General features: G+C 38.4%; 1 protein-coding gene across 1 annotated transcript in view; it reads right to left on the bottom strand.

Annotated features, from left to right (window-relative positions):
• The window catches only part of LOC101397792 (beta-galactosidase-1-like protein 3), a 63,488-nt gene that overhangs the window by 22,640 nt on the left and 25,154 nt on the right, over window positions 1-15,694 (bottom strand). The window contains exons 10-11 of the mRNA XM_087434095.1: window positions 14,210-14,291; window positions 13,192-13,256 (exon numbers count right to left, since the gene is read on the bottom strand). Coding sequence (XP_087290221.1) covers window positions 13,192-13,256; window positions 14,210-14,291 — 147 coding nt within the window. The remainder of the gene's footprint in view (window positions 1-13,191; window positions 13,257-14,209; window positions 14,292-15,694) is intronic.

Genomic DNA, 15,694 nt, shown 5'->3' with positions numbered 1-15,694 from the left:
AGAAATCAATTACAAGAAGAAAACTGGAAAAGTCACAAATATGTGGAGATTAAACAACATGCTACTGGATAACCAAAAGGAAATCAAGAAATCTTGAGACAAACGAAAATGGAAATACAACATGCCAAAACTTATGGGCTGCAGCCAAAGCAGTTATAAGCGGTAAGTTCATGTGATAAATGCCTACATTAAGAAACAAGAAAGATCTCAAATAAACACCCTAATTTTACACAAGAGACTTAAAAAAAAGAACCAACTGAGCCCAAAGCTAATAGAAGAAAGGAAATAACAAAAATCAGAGCAGAAATAAATGAGACTAAAAAGACAATAGAAAAGATCAATGAAACTAAGAGCTGGTTTTTGAAAAGATAAATAAAACAGACAAACCTTTAGTTAAACAAATCAAGAAAAAGAGAGAAGATTCACATAAATAAAATCAGAAATGAAAGAGATGTTACAACTGAGGAATACAAGGAAAACAAGGGACTACAAAGAACAATCATACACCAAAAAATCGGACAACCTGGAAGAAATGGATAAATTTCTAGAAACATACAACCTACCAAGACTAAATCATGAAGAAATAGAGAATCAAAAACCTCCCAATGAACAAAAGTCCAGGACCAGATGGCTTCACTGGTGAATTCCACCAAACATTTAAAGAAGAACTAATATAAATCCTTCTCAAACTCTTCCAAAAAATAGAAGGAGGGAATACTTCCAAAGTAATTTTTTGAGGCCAGCATTACCCTGATACCAAAACCAGACAAGAATGCTACAAAAAAAAAAAGAGAATTACAGGCCAATATCCCTGATGAACATAGATGCAAAAATCTTCAACAAAATATTATCAAACTGAGTTTAACATTACATGAAAAGTATCATATACCACGATCAAGTGGGATTTATCCCTGGGATGCAAATATATGCAAATCAAACAAGGTGATACACCACATTAACAAAATGAAGGATAAAAATCCTATGATCATTTCAATAGATGTAGAAAAAGCACTTGACAAAATTCAACATCCATTCATGATACAAACTCTCAACAAAGTGGGTATAGTACCTCAACATAATAAAGGCCATATATGATGGCAATATATGACAACTGACATCACACTCAATGGTGAAAAGCTGAAAGCTTTTCCTCTAAGATCAGGAACAAGACAAGGACGCTCACTCTTGCCATTTTTATTCAACATAGTATTGAATATTCTAGCCAGAGCAATTACGCAAGAAAAAGAAATAAAAGGCAATCCAAATTGGAAAGGAAGAACTAAAACTGTCTCTATTCGCAGATGTCATGATATTACATATAGAAAACGCTAAAGACTCCACCAAAACACTGTTAGAACTAATAAACAAATTCAGTAAACTTTCAGTACACAAAATCAATATACAAAAGTCAGTTGCATTTCTATAGATGAATAACAAACTATCAGAAAGAGAAATTAAGGAAACAATCCTATTTACAATTGCATCAAAAAGAATAAAATACCCGGGGCCAGCCCCGTGGTGCAAGCGGTTAAGTTCACGTGCTCCGCTGCAGTGGCCCAGGGTTCGCCGGCTCGGATCCGGGCGCGCACCAACACACTGCTTGTCAAACCATGCTGTGGCAGTGTCCCATATAAAGTGGAGGAAGATGGGCATGGATGTTAGCCCAGGGGCAGTCTTCCTCAGCAAAAAGAGGAGGATTGGCAGATGTTAGCTCAGGGCCGATCTTCCTCACACACACAAAAAAAGAATAAAATACCTAAGAATAAACAACCAATGAAGTGAAAGACCTGTACACTGAAAACTAAAGGACATTGATGAAATACGAAAACACAAATAAATGAAAAGATATTCCATGCTCATGGATTGAAAGAATTAATATTGTTAAAATGTCCGTACTACCTAAAGTAATCTACAGATTTAATGCAATCCCTATTAAAATTTGTGTCATTTTTCACAGAAATAGAAAAAAGAAATCCTAAAATTTATGTGGAACCACAAAAGACCCCAAATAGCCAAACCAATCTTGAGAAAGAAAAACAAAGCTGGAGGCATCATGCTTCCTGATTTCAAACTATATTACAAAGCTATAGTAATCGAAACAGTATGATATTGGCATAAAAACAGACACATAGATCAATGGAACAGAATATGGAGCCAGAAATAAACCTACATATATATTGTCAATTAATTTACAACAAAGGAGCCAAGAATATAAAGTGGGGGAAAGACAGCCTCTTCAATAAATGCAGTTGGGAAAACTGGACAGTCACATGCAAAAGAATGAAACTGGACCAGTATCTTACACCACACACAAAAATTAACTTAAAATGGATTAAAAATTTGAATGTAAGACCTGAAACCATAAAAATCCTAAAAGAAAACATAGGCAGTCAGCTCCCTGACATTGGTCTTGGCAATGATTTTTTTGGACCTGACATCAAAAGCAAAAATAAGCAAGTAGGACTACATCAAACTAAACAGCTTCTGCACAACAAAGGAAACCATCAACAAAGTGAAAAGGCAACCTACTGAACGGGAGAAAATATTTGCAAATCAAATATCTGATAACAGGCTAATATCCAAAATATATAAAGAACTCATACAACTCAATAGCAAAACACAATCTGATTAAAAAATGGGCAGAAGATCTGAAAACACATTTTTCCAAAGAAGAAACACAGATGGCTAACAAGTACATGAAAAGATGCTCAACATCATTAATCATCAGGGAAATGCATATCAAAAAAAGAATGAGATATCACCTCACACTTGTTAGAATGCCTATTATCAAAAAGACTAAAAATAATGTGTTGGCAAGGATGTGGAGAAAAGGGAACCTCCATGCACTGTTGGTGGAATTATAATGGTGCAGCCACTACGGAAAACAGTACGGAAGCTTCTCAAAAAATTAAAAATAGAACTATTGTATGATCCAGCAATTCCACTTCTGGATATTTATCTGAAGAAAACAAAAACACTAACTTGAAAAGATATTTGCACCCCCATCTTCATTGCAGCATTATTTACAATAGCCAAGACAAGTGTCCATCAATGAATGAATGGATACAGAAGATGTGATACACACACACATACACACACATACACAGGAACATTATTCAGCCATAAAAAGAATGAAATCTTTCCATTTGTAACAACATGGATGGACTTAGAGGGCATTATGCTAAATGAAATAAGGCAGACAGAGAAAGACAAATACCTTATGATTTCACTTATATGTGGAAAATAAATGAACAATAACAACAAAAAGGCCCAGCCCATAGATACAGAGAACAGATTGGTGGTTGCCAATCTGTTGAGTTTACAATCTGGGGGGTAGAAGGTGAGTATAATGAATTAAGAGAGTCAAAAGGTATAAACTTCCAGTCATAAAATAAACAAGTCATGGGGATGTAATGTACAGCATGGTGACTATAGTTAACAATACTATTTTGCATACTGCAAGTTGCTAAGAAAGTAGATCTTAAAAGTTCTTATCACAAGAAAAACATTTTGTAACTATGTATGGTGACAGATGTTAACTAGGCTTATGTTGTGGTGATCATTCTGCAATACATACAAATATTGAATCATTATGTTGTACACTTGAAACTAGTATAATATGTCAGTTCAATAAGAAATGATAATAATAATATTGCATTGTACATTTGAAAGTTGCTAAGAGAGTAGATCTCAAAAGTTCTCATCACAAGAAAAAAATGCTGCTATGTGTGTGACGGATGTTAACTAGAGTTCTAGTGGGTATTATTTGCAATTTATACAAATATTGAATCATTATGTTGTAGGCCTGAAACTAATATAACGTTATATGTCAATTATACATCAATAAAAAAGAAACCATAAAGAAAAAAAACAACAATAACCAAAAAAAGTAAAATAAACCTTTAGGGAGAAGAATCTATTGAACACCCCTAAATGAGTGAATCGTAAGCAAATACAATGATAGTTTTATCCTGAATGTGGGTTATTCTCTTATCTTCACACATTTCTCATTGCCTTTTTAGAGTGCCTCCAAAGATGTGGAAAAGGAAACCATAGTGAAGAGCTCAATTAGCACCCCGAGACCTCTCTGACACACTGGAGAACAAGGCAGAGAGTGCCCTGGTCCCACACCACCAAGCAGGGCGTTTCATAACTCCAGGGTTTGAGTTTACAAGCATTCCTGCAATCATCAATCTCCTAACTCAAATTAAGAGTATGCAGCAGACAACGAGATTGAAGAAATAATTGTTCTAATAAGAAAATTTCTGTGACTGACCAGTGAAAAATGCGGTAGTACCATGCCTACTATTGAAACTCTGGAGCCCTCTGCTTAGCTTCCTCAAAGATTTCCACTGTGTAAAGTGCTTCACAGAGAAAGTGCATTATTTGATATGGATTTTTGGGAGAAGTGAAAAGATTTCTTACTTAAAGTATTTATCAAGAAAAGATGATAGGTTTGGTGATTCTCCTGTTCATCAACAGAGACTGGAGTTACAGAAAAATACAAACGTCCTTGGCTTATGACAGCGTCAGCTTACGGAACAGGTCAGTGTCTTGGTTAACTATTCAAGCACACAGAACACAATGGCACGAAAGTCTATCCTTATACCTTTAACACCAGGCAGTTGTATTCTTAGATAACATGTGCTGTAACGGGGGAGGGACAAAGATGTGTGAGCACAGGGCCGTGGGACAGAGGTAAGAGTAATGGACTGTCTGGATTCACACAACACTTCTGACCTTTCTTGATTGTGGGACCATAGTCATTCAGTACCTCTTGGTGTTTTTCCCTTCCCTAGATAACTTCTAATGTCCCTCATCTCTAAAATTCTGCAATTATAGTAACTCAATGTTCATTTTTCAGGCTTCACTTAAAGGATTCCTCAGAATGCTAGACTAGAACAACCTAGGACATTTGATTTCTGTAATTTAGAATAATACCTGCTTATTCAGCTGAACTGAAATCCTTTTTGGAACAAAAAGAGACATAAATAAGGTAAAGTATAACAGTTGCAGTATGCTAGAAACCATAATTGCATTTTGAATAGGAGGCAACAAAATATTGTTTCTGAATGCAAAAGATTAATGCTTTTTTGGCTGTTAGTTTCCAGAAATTGACAAGTAGTTTGTGGTAGTTCTACCAATTGATACTAATAAGGACAACTATCTAGTTAACTATCTATTCCCATCACAATCCAAAAACAATTTAAGGGGGCTTAAATAACATAGAATAGCATAAATAAAAAGTAAACATTTAGAACAGGAAAATGAAACTAAAAAATGAGGATAAAAAAAGGACACAGAAAAAGAGGGTCATTTCCTAATGACAAACATTTCATCTGTATGAATATAAAAGAATTCCAAATTTACATAGCCTCAAAATGTATTTAAAAACTTTGATAAATCTTTTGAAGTGAAGGTAAAATATGCAAATCCAGAATCATGGTAGGAAATATTAACACATTTCTATCAGTGATTGATAGAATAGGTCAAAAAAATTCATTTAGGGAATAGACAATTAGAACAATGCAATAAATAAAATTGACATAGAGGGGCCGGCCCGGTGGCGCAAGCGGTTAAGTGCGCGCGCTCCGCTGGGTGGCCCGGGGTTCGCTGGTTCGGATCCCGGGCGCGCACCGACGCACTGCTTGGCAAGCCATGCTGTGGCGGCGTCCCAGATAAAGTGGAGGAAGATGGGCACAGATGTTAGCCCAGGGCCGTCTTCCTCAGCAAAAAAAGAGGAGGATTGGCGGATGTTAGCACAGGGCAGATCTCCTCACAAAAAAAAAAAAAAAAAATTGACATAGAGAACTTATTGAGAATACCACACCCAATAGTGCAAAATATGTTCATTTCAAGCACACAGAGCGTTTGCAAAACGTGACCACTGATAGGACATAAACACAAATAAAATAAAATTTAAAAATAGAGAACAATATCTAAAAATTGAAAATAAATTTAAATGAACCTAATTCTACACCATATTGGTAAAATAACTATATAAAACAAAGAAATTATTCCATGTAACCTTAGTACATAGAATTTTGACTACACATTCCCTGTGGGAAAGACCTTAAAGATAAAAGAAAACCCGCAGAAATCTTAAAGACCATCAGGTTTTCTTATTTTCAGTAATATTATCAGTATTGTTATTTCAAATCTATTATTGTAGAATTGATTAAATATTGTAGAATTGACTAAATAATAAAATTGTTAATATTGTCAGCAACTATGATTTCCAGAGTGAGAGAAAAAATAAAAGTATAAATCAAAGAAGTTAAATATAAACCCTATAATTCTAAATTTGTATTTAACAAATCAATGGAAATTCATAATTTTATCCTCTTTTAAAATGTACCTATGTCCTGACCCTACACTCCCACTATACCTGGAAGCCATGGCAATTCAGTAGTCAGCACAGATTGTGCTCTACAGAAGCAGCAGAACTCCCGGGAGAAATAGCTAATTCCAGGTCTAGGATTGGAAATGTATAAGGTGAATCCGGACATCTAACTCTGCCAGAAACCAAGGAAACTATGGAAGACTGATGGTGTCAAGTTAGAAGGAAACAGGATCCAGCTTGGCTTCCAAATAGCCAACAAGAAGGCAATTAAAGCTTCAACAATATATTGATTATAATTGATGAAAATGCTTTATATGTATTAAAAAGTCATGAGTTAATGATAAAAGAAAAACTCTAATAAGTTTGAAATGGTACCAAGTATGTTCTCTGACTGCAGTGTAATTAGGAAAAAAGAAAAACTCCATATGTTTGGAAATTAAGAAATTCACTTCTAGAACTACTAATAAGTCAAAGAAGCAATCTTATTGAATATTCAAATTATTCTGATTATAGTATAACAAATATAAAAATTTATGGGCTAATGAGAAATTTATACACTTAAGTGCTTATATTAAAACATAGAAAAACCGTAACAACAATATTTACTCAGAAGAAAATAGGGAAACTTCTGCTTATAATCAGAGATGTAGAGAGCTGGAAGGAACATAAATCCCACACTTACAACAAGGACAAAGCTTGAAAAACTACAAATTAATTACTTTCCTTGAACCCATCAGAAAATTGAGGTCTCAGAGCAACCAAATAAATCAAAATCTGTTGTAAACCTGATACTTGGGAGAAACAGGACCTAATCATTTGCTTACCTGGGGCTGGAGCCTATAAGATAGAAATACATAATTTTAAAGAATTAGTAAAGACTGAGTGTGGACTAGCCTGAAAGTGTGAAGCCCCTGGGGGCCCAGATGTAGTGGGTCTTATACATTCCTGCAGGTTTTACCTCCACAAATCCCACTAGATGTTCTGAGGGAAGATTGGGGAGAATCTTCAGTAAGCTTCTGTTAATTTCCACCCCAAATTCATATGTTGAAGTCCTAACCTTCAGTACCTCAGAATGTGACTGTATTCGTAAAAAGAGTAATTAAACAGTTAATTAAGGTTAAATGAGGTTATTAGGGTGGGTCCTAATCCAATCTGATTGGTGTCCTTATAAGAAGAGGAGATTAGGATACAGACACACACAGAGGGAAGACTATGTGAAAATGTGGGGAGAAGTCAGCCATGTACGAGCAAGGAGAGAAGCCTCAGAAGAAACAAACCTGCTGACACCTTGATCTCAGACTTCTAGCTTCCAGAAATCTAAGGAAATAAATGTTGTTTAAGCTACACAGTCTGTAGTACTTTGGCTTCCTTCCTGGTACTGGCTGGGGAATGGGAGCAGGAGCCACTGTCAAATCTCCCACCGCCATCTCCCCTAGGGAATGAAGCCTTAATGTGCAGAGAGAAGAGCAACAAAAGCTGTCACCTTAGGGCACTGGTAAAAACCTATTGCATCTGGGAAAAGGGAGCAGGGGGAAAAAAAACATCCCCTTTGGGAGACAAATAGGAACACATGCTTGGCCCAGAACTACAGCTAGAGGAGGAGCAGGAGAACTTGAAAAGGCCACACCCCTCAGACCTGGGAACACAGTGCCTACCTAAGACTGAGGCTTAATCAGAACTTCAGAGAAAGTGTTTCCTCCCTCACCATCAGGCTAACCAGTGTAGAGTGAAAATAACTTGTAGTATAGCTGGGGGCACTGGAAGAGACAGATTCTCTCTGGGGTCCAATGCAAAGGGAAGACCCAAAGCCAAGAGGAGTGCAAACATGGAGAATATACTTCTGCCAAACTAGCCCTTACCCTAGACACAAGATGTCACTAGAGGAATTTGAAGGCTGTGATGCATGGAGGATAACCATAGCAACAACAAATCTCAAATTCAGCTCAACTCCTGACTAGACTTAACAGAAAACTTCACATTAAAAGCGTAACTGGAGGAAAGTCATGCTTATCTCCAAGACAGTATCTATGTCCCACACAAGATGTTCAGTTTCCAATAAAACACTATGAGCCACATAAAAAGGCAAGGAAAAAAACACACTTTGAAGAGATAAAGTAATCATCAGAAACAGAGTCAGATAAGACACATATGTTATAATTAGAAGAGAATTTAAAATAACTATAATTAATATGTTAAAGGCTATCATAGAAAAGGTGGGCAGTATGCAAAATCAGATGGGCAATTTTAGCTGAAAGATGGAAACTACAAGAAAGAATCAAATGGAAATACTAGAAACCAAAAACACAGTAACAGAAATGAAGAATGCCTTCAGTGGGCTCATGAGCAGACTCAACAGAGGAGAGGAATGAATCAGCGTACTAAAGAGAAGTTGATAGAAATTAACCAAACCTATCTGAAAAATAGTCAGGAAAAAAGAGTAGGGAAGAAAACAGCATCCAAGAGGTGTGAGACAATATCAAATGATCTAATGTACGTGTAATTGGACCTGCAGAAGAAGAGACAGAACAGAGGAAATATTTGAATAAGTAATGGCTGAGAATTTTCTAAAATTAATGACAGACACCAAACCACAGATCAAAGAATCTCAGAGAATGTCAAGCAGGATAAATTCTAAGAAATGTACCACACCTAAGTATAGTAACTCAAGCTTCCGAAAACCAAAGACAAACAGAAAATTCCAAAGGCAGTTAGAGAAAAAAAGACAAATCACCTACAAAAGCCACAGATGAGAATTAATAGAGACTTCTCATCAGAAACCATGGAAGCAAAAGACGATGGAATGACATCTTTAACGGAGGAATTAGGAATACACTGTTGTAAGATCTTAACACTACATGTGAAGCAGTTTAATATTCGAAGATAGTTTCAGATTTAATTTATTTTATTTTATTTTATTTATTTTTTTTCTTTTGTGAGGAAGATCGGCCCTGAGCTAACATCTGCCAATCTTCCTCTTTTTTTGCTGAGGAAGACTGGCTCTGGGCTAACTTCCATGCCCATCCTCCTCTACTTTATATGGGATGCCACCACAGCATGGCTTGCCAAGCGGCGCGTTGGTGTATGCCCAGGATCCAAACTGGCAAACCACGGGCCACCGCAGCAGAGCTCACGCACTTAACTGCTTGCACCACCGGTCCAGCCCCAGTTTCAGATTATTTTAAAATGTATATTTTAAATCCTTGGGCAACAGCTAAAGCTTTAAAAGGTGATAAAAGTAATTAGTCCATAGAGGAAATAAAATGAAATCATAAAAAAATTCTCAATTAACCCAAGAAAAGGGGAAAAAGGAAAGAAAAAAATTCAACAAATAGAAAAGAATTAGCAATGCTAATTGGGTTGCTAGTTGGAAACAGCAGTGCTAGTTGGATGCTAGATTTTAATCCAACTATATCAATAATCACTTTAAATGTGAATTATGTAACCACATTAGTTAAAAGGCAAAAATTGTCAGGTTGAATCTTTAAAAAAGCAATATGTAACTATATGCTGTCTACAAGAAATCCACTTTAAATACAAAGACTTTAAGATAGGTAAAAAGCAAAAAGATAAAGAAAGATACATCATGCAAACACTAACCAAAAGAAAGCTGGAGTGGCTATACTTATATCAGCCAAGGTAGACTTCAAAACAGGAAGATGAACATTACATAATGATAAAGAGGTGAATTCCCCAGGAAAATATAACAATGCTAAATGTGTATGCACCTAAAAACAGAACTTCAAAATACATGAGACAAAAACTGGTCTGAAAGTACAAATAAACAAATCCACAATTATATTCAGAGATGTCAACACTCTTCTCTTAATAATTGACAGACTACGTAGGCAGAAAATCAGTAAGGATAGAGATTACCTGAACAATATCATTAATCAACTTGATCTAATGGAAATTTATAAACAAATGCAAAATACACATTCTTCTCAAGTGTACATGGAACATTCACCAAGAATGTTATGAGCCATATTATGAGCCATAAAACAAACCTTAACAAATGTAAAAAGACAGAAATCATACAAAGTATGTTCTTGAATTTTAACAGTATTAAACCAAAAATCAATAACAGAATGATATCTGGAAAATCCCCAAAGATTGAGAAATGAAACACACTTCAACCTGACACATGGAATAAAGAAGTCTCAAGGGAAATTTTAAAATATTTTGAAAATTTTTTAAAACATTTTTTGGAAAATGAAAATGCAGCATATCAAAATTGATAGGATGCAGCAAAACCAGTGCATACAGGGAAATTTTTAGGGGTAAATGCTTGTATTAGAAAAGAAGAAAGTCTCAAATCAGTAACCTAAGCTTCCACCAGAAAAAAAACTGGAAAAAGTAGAGCACATTCAATCCAAAGGAAGCAGAAGGTAGAAAATGCTAAAGATCAGAGCAGAAATCAATGAAATAAAAAACAGAAAAATAATAGAGGAAAGAAAACAAGCCAAGAGCTGGTTCTTTAAAGATATCAATAAAATTGATAAACTTCTAGTCATATTGACCAAGATAACAAGAGAGAAGACACAAAATTACCAATATCAGGAATGAAAGAAAGCCATCACTACTGACAACAAAGACACTAGAAGGACATCAACAAATGTTACAAATAGCTCTATGTCCACCAATCAAAAACTCAGATGAAATAGAATAGAATAAATCCCTGAAAGACACAAGTTTGTCTTGTGTCTACTCAAAAACAAATAACCTGAATTATGCTATATCTATTACAGAAATTAAATATATTTTTTGTGTGTGTGAGGAAAATCAGCCCTGAGCTAACATCCGTACTAATCCTCCTCTTTTTGCTGAGGAAGACCGGCTCTGAGCTAACATCTATTGCCAATCCTCCTCCTTTTTTTTATTTTCCCCAAAGCCCCAGTAGATAGTTGTATGTCATAGTTGCACATCCTTCTAGTTGCTGTATGTGGGACGCGGCCTCAGCATGGCCAGAGAAGCGGTGCGTCGGTGCGCACCCGGGATCCGAACCCGGGCCGCCAGTAGCGGAGCATGTGCACTTAACCACTAAGCCACCGGGCTGGCCCAACAGAAATTAAATTTAGTTAAAGCTTTTTTAAAAAGTTAAAAACTTTCTAACAAAAAACTTCAGGTCCAGATGGTTTCACTGGTGAATTTTACCAAACACTAAGAAAGAGATACTAACAATTCTACACAATCTCTTTCAGAAAATAGAAAAGGAAGGAACACTTCCAAACTCATTTTATGAGGCAAGCATTACCCTAATTCCAAAATTGAACAAACACATTTCAAGAAAAGAGAACCAAAAGCGCCTATCCCTCATGAATACAGAAGCAAAAATTCTCAACAAAATATGGACAAATTGAATCCAGTAGTAAACAAAATGATAGTACACGACAATCGAGTGGACTCACCCCAGGAAGGCAAGACAGGGTCAACATTCAAAACCATATTAACCGTATTGGCACACAAAAGAAGGACATATGAGAAAAGCTGCATGACTTCGGGTTCGGCTATGAGTCTAAACATATGACAGCAAAGGCACAACCCGCCCAGCTATCAGGAGGAATGAAGAACTGAGTCACACCACATGTGGATGAACCTCAAAGTGCATGAGAGAAGCCAGATACTGTATGATTCCATTTACAGGAAATGTGCAAAAAAGGCAAATCGGTAGAGACAGAAAGCAGATCAGCGGTTGCCTGGGGCTGGAGATGGGAGCAGGGTATTAACCGCAAATGAGCATGAGGCAGCTTTTTAATTGTAGTGATGATTGTAAAATTCTATATATTAAACTCTTTACTTACAGTGGGTGAATTTAATGGTGTATAAATTATATTTCAATAAAGCTGTTAAAAAAGAAGTGACAAGAAAAAAAGAAACCAAAAACAGAAAGCCTTATTAAAGGCATTAAACATTAGGAACAGCCATAGATCCACCCCTGGAAGAGGTCTTTCTTTTTACTAGGTCAGAAACTGTGAGAAATTAGTAAGACATGGAAATAAGATTAACTCATTCTTAATTAAGACTTGTGGAGGAAGGTGTAAGGCTGAAGAGAGGCCACTGGAGGGGGCACTGCGGGGGCTCTGGCCAAGCAAGAGCGCCCTGCTTAGCAGGCATTGCAGACTGCCTCCTGAGGGAGGAGAGCAGCGTGGGCTGAGGCTGGAAATGAAGACTGTGTCAGTCACACCAGGGCTTACAGACCACAGCATGGGTCTCGGATATTATTTTAGCCACAAAGAAAACCCAGGAAAGCGTGTTAAGCAGAGGAAACCATAATCCCATTTGGTCTGTCAGAGGCCAGTCCAGCAGTTCCGTGGAGAAAGCATATAATACCTGAAGGCATGGACTACAGTTTGCCCATCTTTGTAACCATCACAGGGGGTTACCCACTGAGAGGAAACGGGAGCTACTCAATCCATATTTGTTAAAGGAATCCATGTACAATAGTCATTCATTCCCATGATTCACACAGACTGGCTAAAAAAGGCTGACCCAACCACTGCCAGGGCTGAGTCCCCTGTCAGCAACCCATAACCCATTTCTGAGCTCTGTCCTTGCAGAGGAAAGACAATGTCATCTCCCTCTGATTTACCTCACATAACCCCCTCACCCTTCTACTGATCATCTCCATGAGGTGCTCCACTAACAGAGGTGACAGAAGCAGGATTTCCTCCTCATTCCCCATGCCAAAAGGCATAAACTCCCAAAATTGCTTTGGAAGCCAGCTCAGCCCCAGCAAAAAAGCTGCACTCTTCTTGTCGAGTTTCCTGTTCTCACTGAACACCAGTTGCACAGGCTACAGAGGTCATGATAGGCGAAGGGGCAAAGACTCTTCATCTCTAAGACAGCCTTACCTGTACCTTATAAAGGCGCTGGAAAGCATCCTTCTGAAATGTTTTCATATTGATGGTGGCTAGCACTGTAGAGAGAAGGGAGAGATGCTGCAAAAGGCACTGTGACAAGTGCCACCAGAGGAGGGACGCAAGCCCACACCTTGAACACGGAAGGAAGGTGTGCTGAGTAGTAAGGATAATGAGATACTACTTGTGTTCCACTTTGCAAAGTACAAAAGGCTGTCATATACATCCTCATATCATTGGACACTTGCAAAGACAAGGTGAGGTAAGAAAGGTGGTTAAAATTGACCATATTTCGTGCAGAGAAGTGGAACAGGCCAGGGTCACACAACTTGATAAGACCTAGCAATTGAATGTAGGTTTTCTGACAAGTTCAGCACACTTTCTACCACACCATGGAAATAATGTGAGGAGGAGCCACCAGGAAGGAGGAGAGACAGCAGGTCTTACGCTCAGGACTAGCTGACAGATATTCCCCTGGACCTACGTGGCTGCTCACACCATGGCCATTTCCCTCACTGTCATCACCTTATGGTTTTCTTCTGAATTGTTCTGCTAATTTATTCTCAGGACCTACTCAGAGCCCACAGTGAGCCTCAGGCTGCAGGATCCCAGGACTGGGACTTTGCCCTAGGCCGGCTTCCTGACACAACACCTATCTTCCGCTTCTCCATGTTGGTGGAGAAGGCCTTGACTCTAAGCCATGCCCAGCACCAAGGGAGATTCTTAGCCACAGAAAAATTATGAGAGATGGAAAGGTATACTGAGGACAGAAGAGCTCGACTATGGCTCTGTTTAAACAGAGACCACAGGAGTGAGGAAAAGACGTAGAGTGGTGAGTGAACTCTTCGCTTTGACCTTGAGTCCTTATCTGCTGTAACACCAAATCTCTGGGGTCTATTTCAATGTACATGGGAAAGAGAGGCATCAGAGACACTCTTGGTTTTTCCTGAGGCATGTTCAAGACTCAAATTCGCTGGTTCAGTTATCTCTTAAAATAATTCTAAATTTGTACCTCCTTTTATGTAGCCTTTTACCACATCTTTCGTATTATCCGAGGTCAAGGGCAGCTCCACAATTCCTCTTTTCAGCAAGGCCTGTTGAGAAAAGTGGACAAAATGAACCCACTTCCCTTGCTGCCAAGGGAAGAAGGAACTATAAGAAAATTAGGAAATAAATACAACTGGGCTCAGATGGGCAACATGTGAGCTAAAGAGAAAAGTTTGCATGGAGAGTCTGACCATCTGCAGCTCAGTAAATTGGGGGAATCATGGTCTCCATCCCCGTCTGGTGTTTCTCCCAGGGATGATTACAAAAGCAGCTAAGCATGGGCTCTGACACTCCATGGCCATAGCCTCAAGGGGAAAAGCACAGGCCAAGTTGACGAGGAGGCACCCCGAGGGAGGACCCAAATCCGAGAGAAAGAGAGAGACGAGACTTGGGAAAGTCTTTGTGCCTGAAGGGGGACAGCCGAGGCTGTGGGGCCCTAAGAAAGATCAGAGACAAACTTCACAAAACTCAGGCCCTACCTGGACACTCGAAGGAAGCAAGGAAGCCTGCCGTCGCTTTGGGGAAGCGGGAGATCTAATTTGAAAATCATAGTTACTGAGGGCATAGGAAGTGGACAGATGGCCAGAGGGTGAGAGGACCCTATCTGTGTGTCCTACGTGTTCAGTGAGCCATATCCAGGCCTGGGAGGGAAGTTGAGTGGTAAATTTTAAAAATCAAGAAGAAATAATGCTAGCTGAATGAGATTGATTTGAGGGGATCTGATGTGATGATGCTCCTGAGAAAAGTCAGGGAGCGGAATTTCTCACAGACCTTGTCCAGCTCCAGAAGCTCCAGCTATAGGGCAGGAGCCAGGACATCCGTGGAGTCCAGCCCTGCCTCCTCCCTCTCTTGTCACCTGCTCTCTCTTCTTTGCCCAACTGGCAACTCCTTCCCTCACTGCTCTCCAGGTCATCCCACTCAGAGGTCTCTATATGGACAGAGCTAATGGGCTCTGTGTGGACAGAGCTAAAATGGAACCCCTGCATCCTATTTAGCAACCTAGGGAAGGAATCCAGTTTAGACTAGAACTCATTACCTTCCTGAATGTGGGAAGTCAGGGAAGGAGAGGCCTGACTGCCAGAAAGGACACAAGGCAGGACTGCAATTACTCCCTGGCCTGAGACATCCGCCCAGGGAGGAGCAAAGGCAACAGAAGAAAGAATATTAATACTACGGGTCAGAAAGCTGCAAGATGATGGCCATCATCATTAAGTTCATGAAGCATTATCTATTTTCTGTGGATGTAGATTCACCAACCCTCAGCTTTAATGAGAGTTGTAGATCACAGAGATAGCAACAGAAAGGAATAATGTTTTAACATCATGTTTTATTCATAATAAAGATATCTGAGTACATCTTGATCACCCTGACCATATTGTAGATTCACAAAGAAATTGAACTTGATCTCATATCCCACATTGCCTCACACAGAGTCACCCATGTAGCCAGG

The sequence above is a fragment of the Ceratotherium simum genome, chromosome 7 (assembly GCF_057802395.1).
Source record: "Ceratotherium simum simum isolate JZ-2026a chromosome 7, ASM5780239v1, whole genome shotgun sequence".
In the NCBI taxonomy this organism is placed as follows: Eukaryota; Metazoa; Chordata; class Mammalia; order Perissodactyla; family Rhinocerotidae; genus Ceratotherium; species Ceratotherium simum.
Note: the sequence above shows the minus strand (reverse complement) of the source record. Positions and strands in the feature narration are given on the sequence as shown.